Source organism: Asparagus officinalis, chromosome 7 (genome assembly GCF_001876935.1).
Source record: "Asparagus officinalis chromosome 7, Aspof.V1, whole genome shotgun sequence".
NCBI lineage: Eukaryota > Viridiplantae > Streptophyta > Magnoliopsida > Asparagales > Asparagaceae > Asparagus > Asparagus officinalis.
The window spans coordinates 67,531,850-67,547,851 of NC_033800.1; the positions used below are offsets into that span (position 1 = coordinate 67,531,850).

A 16,002-nucleotide genomic window follows, 5' to 3' on the forward strand; every position below is an offset into this window, starting at 1 on the left:
CAAGGGTTGGAAAATTTGGAGAGGCGAAGCCCTGCTGGATTGGAGACTCAGAACTTAACAAGATTCAAGCTTTGGGACTTCGAGGACTTGCACATCCAGATCTGGTGCTCGACGATCATCAACGCCAAATAAGGCAGGAGTTCGAGAGGACCGGATCTCAGATCTACGTTGCTACACTCCGGATCTAAGCTTGGTCTTAGATCCCGAGACTTGGACGATTGTTTCCTTGGTGAAACAATCCTCCCCGGCTATTATTTCCTTGGTGAAATAATACCCGTTGTACTGCGTAGATCCGACCGGATCTAGATCGCGCGGTGGTCCACGGCAAACAACCCCGGCGCAGGCAAAGAACCCACAAAGCGAGCGACCGCAAAACAGGAGCTCGTGATTCGTTCGACAAACAAGGAAACAAAGTTGTAATTTTCATTTCTTTTCAATTTGATTTTCGTTGTAACCGGATCTTATAAAAAGACCGGATCTTTTGTAACTCAAAAAGTTGTAACTCAAGATGACAATGAAATCAATAACAAAGAAAGCAACGAATTTTCCCGCGAACAATCTGGCGACCACAGTGGGAGCCACCGATCTCGCTGCCGAGATCGGAGCGTCGCAGCCACGGATTCAGATCCCAGTCGTGGAGGAGGTCGAATACGAGTTCGATCAGACCAAGTTCGAGGAATACCTTTCATCCTCGTCTAGATCAACCTCCCCCCGCAAGTCCAAGAAGTCCAAGCTCTCCTCCAGGAGAAAGGTTCGTTGGTATGAAGAAGTCGAAGCCACCAACGAAGATCTCGCCCCGTTTGATGCCAAAGCTGCATCGGGTGAGATCTCTCCAACTTCCAACCAGGTCAGATCTGCTCTGGCCAAATCTTCCGTTGCCGAGGGCGTGGTGACTCTCTCAAAAAGAGCCCGCCAAAGGCAACGTCAGCGCCTTGCGAAACGATTCGCAAAGGCCATGGAATCTGTAGACGGGATCCGCTACAACACGGATCTGAAGAACAGAAGAGGCAAACAGCCTCAACAACAGATGAATGGTGGTTCCTCCAAGCCGCCGACAATGCAATGGGTCCGTGTCAAACGGAACCGTTCAACGCTGGAGGAACGCATTCGCAAACGCCGCGCACTATCAGCGCAGGCACGGGCTCAAGCTGAAGAAGCCCGTAGAAAGCTGCAGAAAGAGGTAGCCAAGAAGCCGCCACCAACTCGCAAAGTTTGGAGGCCAAAGTCTGAAGCGGCAATTCAGGCTAAGGAGCAACCTTTGCAGCCTCCAACCAAAATTCAACCTCCGGCGAACCCAGCTAAGTCGCCGAGAATTCCCATAGCTACTCCGGGAGATCATGCAGAATCCTCCCGAAGGAGAAAGCCAGTCTTGGAGCGCCTCGGTCCAATTCCCGATGAGCGAAGCAAAGCTCCGATCCAAGAACGTTTGGGCCCACTAAGAAAACCCCGAACGAATCAACACGCTGGGGGTCACCGCTACCTCCAACATGACAAGGAGCTCAAGGCAACTGCGCGCGCTAATTTGCGCATTGAGGTCCAAGAGCCCGCTGAGAATTCACGCCCAAAAAGGCATGTCTCAAGGCGCGTGACTCTTGAAAGTCCAAGGAAGGCAATTCGCCCTCAGATGGAAACATTATCATCTGATAGTGATAATGTTATACCTGAGAAGTCGTGCCCACACACGATAGGTTACTCCGACTGTCAAAATGACGAGTTGTACTATCGTGCTGGGGGTACGAACAGAACCAGAAAGAGGAGTCCCCGAGAACAGGAAACTCAGTGCCCTTGTTCAAAGCTCATTCGGGCGGTACTGTCTCAATGCAACTGCATCAAGGTAATCCCCGAGAGAATTTCAGTGTTCGAAAGGCTCGGCACCGAAACGCCAAAACCAAGGTATAGGCGTTTCCGGCAAAGAAGAACGGTGGTTAAAGACGGAGAATTTCCGAGGGTCACCGCCAACATGACCAGCAAAGAGACATCGACACAGGTTAATCTCAAGTCGTTTCTGGAAGCATCCCGGCGTGTAACCCGTCTGCAGTCCGGAGCCATCGCACGAGGAACTTATGGTAGGGTTCGGACAAGATTGCCTTCGGAAGATGAAGAATCGGATTCCTGCTCTGCTGTCGCATCGGACAATACAGTGTCCAGCGAAGGACAACCCCGCGAGTCATTTATGATAAGCGCGGAAGAAATGGCCAAGATGCTTGAAGACGCTTTGGCTAAACAGAAAGAAAGTTTCAAGTTTGAGATGCAGATGGCCATGCAGACTATGAGAGAGATGCATGAGCAACAAATCCAGGCGTTCAGGAACCAACAAGGTGAACCAAGTCACCGTAATCAGGTTGTTCAGGAAGAAGAGCACACGGATAGGGATGGAGCTCACAATGCCAATAACCCTCCCGTCAATGCAGGGGGTGGTAACGAGGATGCCAACGAGGATACAAGTGAAGACTTGAAGATCAAAGATCTCGAGAGCAAAATCAACACATTGATCTCCGCTCAAGAGACGAAGAAAACAGGCATTCCCTGTCCATACCCAAGAGAGTGGGAATCGATCCCCTATCCGGCGAAGTTCAGTTTAATCAACTTCACGCCGTTCGATGGGAAGGGTTCCCCCACTCAGCATTTGATTTATTTCAAATCGCACCTGGGTATTATTTCCGGCAATGAGCCTCTGATGGTGCGGTCATTCGTCGGCACTCTTCGCGGAGCCGCCTTCGATTGGTACCGCCGCCTCAAGCCAGGAAGCGTGAACAGCTGGGATGACATGGAGACGAAGTTCCTTGCAAATTTCTTCGACGACGACACCGAGATCTCTATCGGATCGCTGCTCGATGAGAAGCAAAAAGACGGGGAGTTAGTCGACACCTTCGTCAAAAGGTTCCGGAACAAGGCGATGAATTGCCGGGACCCGATCACAGAGGAATTCATCCTCCAAACTTGCCACAACAACCTTGCGTTGGACGTGTTGGAAGCAATGGGAACAGCACCGTCTGACACTTGGAAGGATCTGAAGGTGCGCGGTGAACAAGCCGAACGTTTCCTCCGAAGGAAGAAGGCCGAGAGGAACCTACCGACGGCTAATCCTCTGGACTCAAACTTCGCCTCTCGTGGTAAGGGCAAAACACCTGCAGCTACTGGTGGTGCTAATCAAGCGTCACAACAGCAATCCCGAAGGCAGCAAAAGACTTCGGGTCCGAGACTCCAAAGAGAGTATTCCTTCAAGGACGAAGACGTTCCAGCCATCTTCGAATCCCTCCTTGAAGGTAACAAGATCAAGCTACCACCTATCACAAATCAGGAGGAAGCTGACAACACTACGGACCCAAAGTACTGTGCATACCACAGGAGGGTCGTTCATCCCACCAAGGATTGCTTTGCTCTCAAGAATAGCATTCAGACCTTGGTTGAAGCCGGCGTCATAACGCTAAGGTAAGCCAATTGAGAACGGCAAAACTCCAAAGAGTATACGAGTATAAACTGTTTCTCAATCCTCCGACCGGTACAAGAGGTTAAACTGTTCCCTGATACTCCAATAGGTATATGAGTCTAAACTGTTTCCCCACTTTTGACGGGAAGTTCCTGGAGAATATTAAGCTAATATTCTTAAGGATAACCCGGTTAGTTAACTGATAATAATGTCCGAACCAGTTCCGCAGAGGAAACTGGGGGTGGACGATTTATGTAACGGGAAGTTCCCAAAACCACAGCAATGTAATGAATAAGAACTCCCATTCTCACCATGTCTATGCACTCAACACTCTCTCTGTTAGAGTCTGGACGTAAAGTACCCACTTGGTCAAACCTTCTTACAGTTAGGACCACAGTCAAAATCCCCTCTCGATTCCCCCAATGAACGAGAGGTCCACAAATTGAGCGATCAAACCTTCCTACAGTTAGGATTGTCTCAAAACACCCACTTGGTCAAACCTTCTTACAGTTAGGACCACAGTCAAAATCCCCTCTCGATTCCCCCAATGAACGAGAGGTCCACAAATTGAGCGATCAAACCTTCCTACAGTTAGGATTGTCTCAAAACACCCACTTGGTCAAACCTTCTTACAGTTAGGACCACAGTCAAAATCCCCTCTCGATTCCCCCAATGAACGAGAGGTCCACAAATTGAGCGATCAAACCTTCCTACAGTTAGGATTGTCTCAAAACACCCACTTGGTCAAACCTTCTTACAGTTAGGACCACAGTCAAAATCCCCTCTCGATTCCCCCAATGAACGAGAGGTCCACAAATTGAGCGATCAAACCTTCCTACAGTTAGGATTGTCTCAAAACACCCACTTGGTCAAACCTTCTTACAGTTAGGACCACAGTCAAAATCCCCTCTCGATTCCCCCAATGAACGAGAGGTCCACAAATTGAGCGATCAAACCTTCCTACAGTTAGGATTGTCTCAAAACACCCACTTGGTCAAACCTTCTTACAGTTAGGACCACAGTCAAAATCCCCTCTCGATTCCCCCAATGAACGAGAGGTCCACAAATTGAGCGATCAAACCTTCCTACAGTTAGGATTGTCTCAAAACACCCACTTGGTCAAACCTTCTTACAGTTAGGACCACAGTCAAAATCCCCTCTCGATTCCCCCAATGAACGAGAGGTCCACAAATTGAGCGATCAAACCTTCCTACAGTTAGGATTGTCTCAAAACACCCACTTGGTCAAACCTTCTTACAGTTAGGACCACAGTCAAAATCCCCTCTCGATTCCCCCAATGAACGAGAGGTCCACAAATTGAGCGATCAAACCTTCCTACAGTTAGGATTGTCTCAAAACACCCACTTGGTCAAACCTTCTTACAGTTAGGACCACAGTCAAAATCCCCTCTCGATTCCCCCAATGAACGAGAGGTCCACAAATTGAGCGATCAAACCTTCCTACAGTTAGGATTGTCTCAAAACACCCACTTGGTCAAACCTTCTTACAGTTAGGACCACAGTCAAAATCCCCTCTCGATTCCCCCAATGAACGAGAGGTCCACAAATTGAGCGATCAAACCTTCCTACAGTTAGGATTGTCTCAAAACACCCACTTGGTCAAACCTTCTTACAGTTAGGACCACAGTCAAAATCCCCTCTCGATTCCCCCAATGAACGAGAGGTCCACAAATTGAGCGATCAAACCTTCCTACAGTTAGGATTGTCTCAAAACACCCACTTGGTCAAACCTTCTTACAGTTAGGACCACAGTCAAAATCCCCTCTCGATTCCCCCAATGAACGAGAGGTCCACAAATTGAGCGATCAAACCTTCCTACAGTTAGGATTGTCTCAAAACACCCACTTGGTCAAACCTTCTTACAGTTAGGACCACAGTCAAAATCCCCTCTCGATTCCCCCAATGAACGAGAGGTCCACAAATTGAGCGATCAAACCTTCCTACAGTTAGGATTGTCTCAAAACACCCACTTGGTCAAACCTTCTTACAGTTAGGACCACAGTCAAAATCCCCTCTCGATTCCCCCAATGAACGAGAGGTCCACAAATTGAGCGATCAAACCTTCCTACAGTTAGGATTGTCTCAAAACACCCACTTGGTCAAACCTTCTTACAGTTAGGACCACAGTCAAAATCCCCTCTCGATTCCCCCAATGAACGAGAGGTCCACAAATTGAGCGATCAAACCTTCCTACAGTTAGGATTGTCTCAAAACACCCACTTGGTCAAACCTTCTTACAGTTAGGACCACAGTCAAAATCCCCTCTCGATTCCCCCAATGAACGAGAGGTCCACAAATTGAGCGATCAAACCTTCCTACAGTTAGGATTGTCTCAAAACACCCACTTGGTCAAACCTTCTTACAGTTAGGACCACAGTCAAAATCCCCTCTCGATTCCCCCAATGAACGAGAGGTCCACAAATTGAGCGATCAAACCTTCCTACAGTTAGGATTGTCTCAAAACACCCACTTGGTCAAACCTTCTTACAGTTAGGACCACAGTCAAAATCCCCTCTCGATTCCCCCAATGAACGAGAGGTCCACAAATTGAGCGATCAAACCTTCCTACAGTTAGGATTGTCTCAAAACACCCACTTGGTCAAACCTTCTTACAGTTAGGACCACAGTCAAAATCCCCTCTCGATTCCCCCAATGAACGAGAGGTCCACAAATTGAGCGATCAAACCTTCCTACAGTTAGGATTGTCTCAAAACACCCACTTGGTCAAACCTTCTTGGGTGGCCGAGCCACCTCAGGGTGGCTCGGCATGAGCCGAGCCACCTTGAGGTGGCCGGCCACCTTGAGCTGGCCACACGTGCACACGGGCACGGGCACAGTAACGAGAGCCTATAAATAGGCCAAGGGGTTCTTCATTTCAAAAGGTTGGAAATTTTGGAGAGAGGCGAAGCCCTGCTGGATTGGAGACTCGGAACTTAAAAAAGATTGAAACTTTGGGACTTCGGGGACTCACTCCTTCAGATCTGGTGCTCGGCGATCATCAACGTCAAATAAGGCAGGTGTTCGAGAGGATCGGATCTCAGATCTACGCAGGCATACTCCGGATCTAAGCTTGGTCTTAGATCCCGAGACTTGGACGATTGTTTCCTTGGTGAAACAATCCTCCCCGGCTATTATTTCCCTCGTGAAATAATACCCGTCGTACTGCGTAGATCCGACCGGATCTAGATCTCGCGGTGGTCCACGGCAAACAACCCCGGCGCAGGCAAAGAACCCACAAAGCGAGCGACCGCAAAACAGGAGCTCGCGATTCGTTCGACATAAAGGAGAAAAGTTGTAATCTTTGTTTATTTTTATTTGATTTTCGTTGTAACCGGATCTTATAAAAAGACCGGATCTTTTGTAACTCAAAAAGTTGTAACTCAAGATGACAATCGAATCAATAACAAAGAAAGACACGAATTTTCCCGCGAACACGGTCGACCAAAACATGCACTCCAGACCCTACAAAATTCGTCTTTCTGACCGGTCGACCGACTTTGCATGTCCGGTCGACCGGAGTCGGGATTTCCAGAATCCTGATTCTTTTGGGAATCTGTTTTGGACTGGGACTCTATATATACCTTAAACATTTTTAGGTTTTGTGTGCAATAGAAAAAGATGGTTTTGAGAGGATTCTTTCAGAGAGATCTTAGAGAGATAAAAATCTATTTGTGGACATTGTAATCTTCTTTAATTAATCAAAAAATTATGTGGTGTGGCTCCCGAGGATGTAGGCACATTGCCGAAACTCGTTAAATCTAGTGTATTATTTCTTGTTTATTTTCATGCAAGTTTTATTTTTTATTAGCGGTGATTTTTCTACTTTCCTACTCTCAAACGCAAGGTCCGGAAGGGGCACGAATTTGATTTGATTGTTTCGAATCCCCAACAATTGGTATTAGAGCTTCGTTGAGAATGTTTGTGTGAGAGCCATGGCAGAGGAAAGCAAATCTATGATTGAGAAGTTTGACGGCTTAGACTTCGCCTACTGAAAGTCACAGATGGAGGACTATATGTACCAGAAGGATTTGTATCGTTCGTTGATGGGCAAAGCTAAAGGAAAGAAGAAAGAGGAATCAGACAAGGAGTGGGAGATACTAGATAGGAAAGCTCTAAGGTAAATCCGGTAGTCGTTCACCAAGACGGTCGCACACAATATATTTAAGGAAAAGACGACGGTGGGGCTTATGGAAGCACTCACGAAAATATACGAGCAACCGCCAGCCGCAAACAAGATGCATCTCATCAAAACACTCTTCAACCTCAAGATGGCAGAAGGAAGATCCTTCACGATGCACCTCAGCAAGTTCAACATGATTGTTGATAAACTTATCTTCGTGAATATCACGTTTGATGATGAAGTGCAGGCCCTATTGATTCTATCGTAGTTGTCAGATAGTTAGGCAGGTTGTGTGACCGCAATTAGCAATTCGGTGAGGAAAAAAGTTAAAGCTGAGCGAGGTTGTTAGCATGATTCTATCCGAGGAGGTTAGAAGAAAATCGTCTAAATTAGAAGGTTCAGGATCAGCCCTAAATCTCGAGCAGAGAGGTAGAAGCCAAAAGAATGGTAACCATAACAGGAATCGGTCGAAGTCAACCAAGAAGAGATCAAGCTCGAAAGTTAGGCCTATCAAAGGGAAATATTGGAACTACGGCCAGAAGGGACATATATCTTCAGCCTGTAAAGCACAAACGAAGTATGCGAATGAGCAGGAGGCTCATCTCATGCAAGTTGCCTTAATCCTTACTATGAATAGTGATTCTGATTCATGGGTTATTGAGTCGGGAGCCTCGTTCCACACCATTGCTAATAGGAAGCTTTTTCATAACTATGTAGCAGGGGACTTTGGGAAAGTATACTTGGGGGATAATGAACCATGTAGTGTTGTTGGAAGAGGTGATGTACAAATATAGTTGAAGAGCTCTAAGTGAAATCTGAAGAATGTCAGACACGTACCGAAGCTAAAGAGGAATCTTATTTCGGTTGGCCAGCTTAGAGTGGAAGGCTATGTTTTAACATTCACCGGGATTCGTGAAAAATCTCCAACGGCACAATGGTGGTTGCCCGAGGTAACAAAACAGGAACTCTCTACCTCACCTCACATGCGAGTGACACCCTCGCAATTGCAGCTGGCAAGGAGAGTGCAGATCTGTGACATAATATACTGGGACACATGAGCGTGAAGATGATGAAAATTCTACATTCACAAGAAAAGCTAATCGGCGTCGATTCAGTGGAAGTTGGTGTTTGCAAGGACTGTATCTACAGGAAGCAAAAGAGAGTTAGTTTTCAGAAGGGTGGAAGACCACCTAAAGCTCAGAAGCTAGATCTTGTTCATACAGACGTATGGGATCCAACTAGTGTATCCTTTTGACGGTTCAGCGTATTATGTCACCTTTATCGACGATCACTCGAGGAAGGTGTGGGTATACTTCATAAAGCACAAGTCAGAGGTGTTCGAGATCTTCAAGAAATGGAAGGTTATGGTGGAGAATGAGACAGATCTAAAGGTGAAGTGTCTGAGATTAGATAATGATGGAGAATACGAGCTAGAAGAGTTCAAGAGGTTTTGTGCTCTAAATGGGATTTGTTTGGAGAGGACTATTCTAGGGACGCCTCAACAGAATGGCGTTGTAGAAAGGATGAATAGAACATTGACGAAACGTGCCAAGAGCGTATGATTACATGCATGTCTGCCTAAGACATTTTGGGCAGATATGGTGCATACGGCAACTTACTTGATTAATCATTAGCCATCAGTTCCATTGGATTTTAGGATTCCAGAGAAGGTTAGGAGTGGCAAGAAGATTAATCTCTCACATTTGTGAGTATTTGGTTGTGTGGCATATGTTCATATCAGGGACAAGCTAGAAGCTAAGTCACAGAAGTATACATTCATTAGATACGATATTGATGAGTTTGGGTACCATCTTTTGGATGAGAAGAACAGGAAGATCATCAGGAGCAGGGATATGATATTCAATGAGGAGGTGATTACAAGGACAAAGACAATGACAAGGATAGTCAAAACAGTAAGAGCAGCACTAATGATACAGATGGATCCAAGTACATGAATTTGGAGTAACTTCCAGATGGGGGAGATAGTGCTAGTTCTGACTGAAGAACGGAGGAGACTCCATGTGCAGAAGCTACTACCCAGGGCATGGAGCTTAGGAGGCCATCTAGGGTATCAAAACTGAATCCTAGATATTTCTCATCATTTGATTACTTACTTTTGACAGATAGCGGAGAGCCGGAGTGCTATGAGGAGGCTATACAAGTTAGTGAATCTCAGCAGTGGGAGTATGTGATGCAAGAAGAGATGGATTCTCTCCACTCGAATAAGACATAAGAGTTAGCTCAACTACCTGCACAGAAGAAAGTCTTGCATAAAAAATGGGTCTATCGGGTCAAACAGGAGAGTGATGGAAGCAAGAGGTATAAGGCCAGATTAGTCATATAGGGGTTCCAACAGCGGGAAGGACTGGATTATACGGAGATATTTTTCCCCGTTGTGAAGCTTACAACCATCAGAATGGTGTTAAGCTTAGTAGCTGCAAAAGATCTCTACCTTGAGTAGTTAGATGTAAAGACTGTTTTTCTTCATAGTGACTTGGATGAAGAAATTTACATGAAGCAACGTGTTGGCTTCATTGAAGAATGAAAGGAAGAGATAGTGTGTAAGCTCAAAAAGAACTTGTACGATTTGAAATAGGCTCCGAGATAGTGGTATAAGAAGTTCGACAACTTCATGCAGAGCAATGGCTATGGAAGATGCAATTCAGATCATTGTTGCTACTTCAAGATGTTCAAGTCCAGCTATATCGTGTTATTATTATATATTGATGACATGTTAGTTACAGGATCGTGTTTAGAGGAGATAAACAACTTGAAGAAGCAGTTGGCGAAGGATTTTGCTATGAAGGATCTGGGTGCAGTGAAGCAAATTCTTAGGATGCAAATCAGTAGAGATAAAGCTGAATGGACGTTGAAGTTGAGTCAAGCTGAATACATTAAGAATGTACTTCAGAGGTTCAACATGCAGAATGCTAAGGTTGTTAGCACGCCCTTTAGAAGTTAGTTAAAGTTATCTGAGGAGTAATCACCCAAGACAGATGCAAAGAAGGATCATATAAGCAGAGTGTCATATTCATCAGTCATTGGTAGTCTTATGTATGCGATGGTTTGCATAAGGCCGGATATTGCCCATGCAGTGGGAGTTGTGAGCAGGTTTGTAAGCAATCCAGGAAAGCAGCATTGGGAGGTCGTGAAGTGGATATTGCGTAACTTGAGAGGGACTATGGACAAGCCACTATGTTTCAGGGTGAAGGATTTGGTACTACGGGGATACATGGCTGTGGATTTCGTCGGTGATCATATTACGAGGCGAAGTACCACGGGGTATGTTTATACCTTAGCATTGACAGCAGTGAGCTGGGTCTCACGTCTGCAAAAGATTATAATATTATCCGCAACTGAGGCAGAGTATGTCATAGTGACTGAAGCCAGCAAAAAGATGATTTGGTTGACCGGGTGCCTGGAAGAGTTGGATCTGAAGTGGGGAACATAGTTCTTTATTGTAATAGCCAGAATGCTATACACCTTACTAAGAATCCAGTATATCATGCTAGAACGAAGCACATTGACGTACGATACTATTTCATACACTCGCTGATTGAGGAAGGAAAGTTATAGGTAGAGAAGATTTTGGGGAGTCAAAATCCTACGGATATGTTGACGAAAACAGTGACCATCGAGAAACTGGAGTTGTACGCAACTTCAATTGGTCTTCTTGCATAGGAGATGAAGGCGAAGCCACACTAGGAGGATCGGTGGGATCGCCGAGATGATATTGATTGAAGAATGGATTTTTCAGTGTAGGAGAAGATGCTTGCGAAGAAGGCAGGAGTTCGGGTGAGCTCGTTGATAATGCTTTGGTCTCCAAGTGGGAGATTGTTAGTCTAAGTATGTAAACACAAAGCTGAATCAAAAAGACGAAGAAAACAATCCACTCACTGGTCGATCGACCGATGGAGGAGGTCTGATTGACCGCGATGCCTGCAGGAAACTGAGAAGAAATCGACATTCTGTTCGGCCAACCGACATGAGGAGTCCGGTCGATCGAAACGTGCATGCCAGACCCTGCAGAATTCGTCGTTTTGGCCGGTCGACCGACTTTGCATGTCTGGTCGACCGGAGTCGGGATTTCAGAATCCTGATTCTTTTGGAAATCTGTTCTGGGCTGGGACTCTATATATACCTTAAACGTTTTTAGGTTTTGTGTGTAATAGAAAAATAGGGTTTTGAGAAAAATTCTTTCAAAGAGATCTCAGAGAGATAAAAATTTATTTGTGGGCATTGTAATCTTCTTCAGTTAATCAAAGAATTGTGTGGTGTGGCTCCCGAGGACGTAGGCACGTTGCCGAACCTCGTTAAATTTGGTGTGTTCTTTCTTGATTACTTTCTGCAAGTTTTATCTTTTATTTGCGGTGATTTTCCTACTTTCTTACTCTCAAACACAAGGTCCGGAAGGGCACGGATTCGATTTGATTGTTTCGAACCCACAACACATACAACTATATTTACAATCTTTTGGATTGCATCCTACCAAACATGCCCTCTGTATCTGAAGAGGGAAAAAACTAACGGATGGAATTGTTACTCAAATGTTGGCTTAAGCCTTCGTTAACAGTAAGCGCTCAGTTGGTTTAAATACAAAAGAGGGGAGGGAAGGGAAATGATTACAGTAATCTTGAAGGGAGGGAATGAAAAAAAGGGAGGTAAACTACCTCCAGCAGCACTATAATAAAAAGATGATTTGGTTGACCGGGTGCCTGGAAGAGTTGGATCTGAAGTGGGGAACATAGTTCTTTATTGTAATAGCCAGAATGCTATACACCTTACTAAGAATCCAGTATATCATGCTAGAACGAAGCACATTGACGTACGATACTATTTCATACACTCGCTGATTGAGGAAGGAAAGTTATAGGTAGAGAAGATTTTGGGGAGTCAAAATCCTACGGATATGTTGACGAAAACAGTGACCATCGAGAAACTGGAGTTGTACGCAACTTCAATTGGTCTTCTTGCATAGGAGATGAAGGCGAAGCCACACTAGGAGGATCGGTGGGATCGCCGAGATGATATTGATTGAAGAATGGATTTTTCAGTGTAGGAGAAGATGCTTGCGAAGAAGGCAGGAGTTCGGGTGAGCTCGTTGATAATGCTTTGGTCTCCAAGTGGGAGATTGTTAGTCTAAGTATGTAAACACAAAGCTGAATCAAAAAGACGAAGAAAACAATCCACTCACTGGTCGATCGACCGATGGAGGAGGTCTGATTGACCGCGATGCCTGCAGGAAACTGAGAAGAAATCGACATTCTGTTCGGCCAACCGACATGAGGAGTCCGGTCGATCGAAACGTGCATGCCAGACCCTGCAGAATTCGTCGTTTTGGCCGGTCGACCGACTTTGCATGTCTGGTCGACCGGAGTCGGGATTTCAGAATCCTGATTCTTTTGGAAATCTGTTCTGGGCTGGGACTCTATATATACCTTAAACGTTTTTAGGTTTTGTGTGTAATAGAAAAATAGGGTTTTGAGAAAAATTCTTTCAAAGAGATCTCAGAGAGATAAAAATTTATTTGTGGGCATTGTAATCTTCTTCAGTTAATCAAAGAATTGTGTGGTGTGGCTCCCGAGGACGTAGGCACGTTGCCGAACCTCGTTAAATTTGGTGTGTTCTTTCTTGATTACTTTCTGCAAGTTTTATCTTTTATTTGCGGTGATTTTCCTACTTTCTTACTCTCAAACACAAGGTCCGGAAGGGCACGGATTCGATTTGATTGTTTCGAACCCACAACACATACAACTATATTTACAATCTTTTGGATTGCATCCTACCAAACATGCCCTCTGTATCTGAAGAGGGAAAAAACTAACGGATGGAATTGTTACTCAAATGTTGGCTTAAGCCTTCGTTAACAGTAAGCGCTCAGTTGGTTTAAATACAAAAGAGGGGAGGGAAGGGAAATGATTACAGTAATCTTGAAGGGAGGGAATGAAAAAAAGGGAGGTAAACTACCTCCAGCAGCACTATAATATTTTAATTCGGCCCCCTTTGCAGATAAGTTCATTTTTCTTCATATCTGTTAACGTATATTTGGGATTGCCCATTGATTTCCCAATATATTTGGGATTGCCCATTGATTCCCCATTGATTGTGCAATATATTTGGGATTGCCCATTGATTTCCCATTGATTTTCTTCCTTTTTATTTCTTTCCTTTATAGCTGGTTGATGTATGTATATATAGACATGTAATCTCATTGTAAGACAATAAGAAAGGGAAGATATTTTCAATATATCTAACATGGTATCAGAGCTCTGCTCTTAAATCAGATCACCAACCTCTATCTTCTCTCTCTCCTCTCGTGCCCTCTTCGCGTCGCCGGCGAACCGCCGCCCGACCGCCGAGACCTCCGTTCGACCACCGCCGAGCTCGAACCCGATCCCGCCTCTGCCTCTCGTGATCCGCTCGTCAGCAACCTCCTCCAAGCCGAGCTCCAGACTCAAGAACAGCGCCACCCTCACCTCCTCCGACGGGCCACGCTTCCAGCAGCCCCTGCGCCGACCAGATCCGCCGCCAAGAACCGAGCTTCCTCCTCCAGACAGGGCTTCGCCGCTCAACCGGTCGCCAGCGAACTTTTCCGTCCAGATCCGCGCCTTCCGTCGCCTCCTCCGGTCAGATCCTCGCTTCCCGTCGCCCAGAACCGATCAGATCTGCTCTCCTTCTCAACTGTCATACATAAAAGTGTGACTTTTGTGGGTTTTAGTTCTCTTATGTTTGGTTCTTCTTTGGGGTTTGTTGATATGGAGAAATCTGAAATCTTTCGTCCTATTACTGTTATTTTGGATGGCTCTAATTATACTCTATGGTCTCAACGAATGAAAAGCTTCTTAATTGGACGCAAGCTTTGGCGTATTATTACTGGCGATGTTGTTGAACCAGTCCGAGATGCTGATGAAAACAATACCAAGTATGCAGAACGTCTTGAAGATTGGGATAGCAAAAATCATCAGATAATTACCTGGTTATGTAACACCTCTATTTCAGCCATTCATATCCAGTTTGCTGATTTTGATACTGCAAAAGAAATTTGGGATTTCTTGTCCAATCGGTACAAAACTACAGGTCTTGCACACTATTATCAACTGCTCACAACTCTTGCCAGTCTTAAACAAGACTCCGGACAATCTGTTAATGACTTCCTTGCTGTCATTCAGCCTATATGGAATCAATTAGCACAAGCTAATATCAGTGATGATCATCTTCGCCTTATTCAGGTTCTCATGGCTCTACGTCCTGAATATGAATCTGTTCGTGCTGCTCTGTTGCATCGTGATCCTTTACCCTCTTTGGATGCTGCTGTTAAAGAAATCTTATTTGAGGAAACACGTCTTGGTTTGATCAAATCTCCCTCACCGGAAGTTGCTCTTGCTATCACTCGGCCACGTTCTGCATCTGGCTCATTTTTGTGCAAGAATTGTAGAAATACTGGACATACATTTGCAAATTGCCCTACTATTGAGTGCAGATACTGTCACAAACATGGTCATATTTTGGAAAATTGTCCAACCCGTCCACCTCGTCCTCAAGGCACTTCAACAAAATCTAAGTTTTTCTCTAAGGCTAGTTCTTCTGCTGCTGCTGTTACTGCTCCTTCTGATGAGTCCCCTTCCTCTGTTCTTAATGTTAGCGATCTCGAAGCTCTTCTCAGACAGGTGATATCCTCCAATCCTTCATCTTCCACTGCATTAGCTGTCACTGCAGGTGATTCTTGGTTTCTTGACTCTGCTTGTTGCAATCATATGACTTCTCAAATGTCTCTCTTATCTAATAAAACTTCTAGCAAATTTCTGCCACCCATTCAAACTGCTGATGGTAATTGTATGTCTATTACCCATATTGGAACAGCAGCTACCTCAAATTTAAACCTTCCTGATACTTATTGTGTCCCTAAATTATCCCTAAACTTAGCCTCGGTTGGTCAATTATGTGATCTTGGTCTAACTGTTCTTTTCTCTCCCCATGGTTGTCAGGTTCAGGATCTTCAAACGGGACAGATAATTGGCACGGGGCGCAAGGTGGGACGATTATTTGAGCTCACATCTCTTAAAGTTTCTGCTCCCAGATCGATTTCTGCTTCCACCACCATTCCATTAATATACCAGTGGCATCTTCGTCTTGGTCATGCATCCGCTAGTAAACTTCGTCCTTTAGTTTCTAGTGGAACTTTAGGTCTTTCCAAATTTGAGTCTTTTGATTGTTTACATTGTCAACTCGCAAAACAGCCTGCCTTATCTTTTAATCATAGTAACTCTAAATGTGATACTCCTTTTGGCTTGATTCATTCTGATATTTGGGGTCCTGCTCCTACTCCTACTGTGAATGGTTACAAATACTTTGTTTTATTCATTGATGATTATTCTAGATTTACATGGATATATTTTCTTAAGCATAGATCTGAATTATCTCAAATTTATATT

General features: G+C 44.9%; 1 protein-coding gene across 1 annotated transcript; it reads left to right on the forward strand.

Annotated features, from left to right (window-relative positions):
• On the forward strand, positions 7,452–15,674 carry LOC109847287. Its single transcript, XM_020416524.1, has 3 exons — positions 7,452–7,567; positions 14,289–15,286; positions 15,556–15,674. The coding sequence occupies exons 1-3, from the start codon at positions 7,452–7,454 to the stop codon at positions 15,615–15,617; spliced, it is 1,176 nt and encodes a 391-aa protein (XP_020272113.1). The 3' UTR covers positions 15,618–15,674.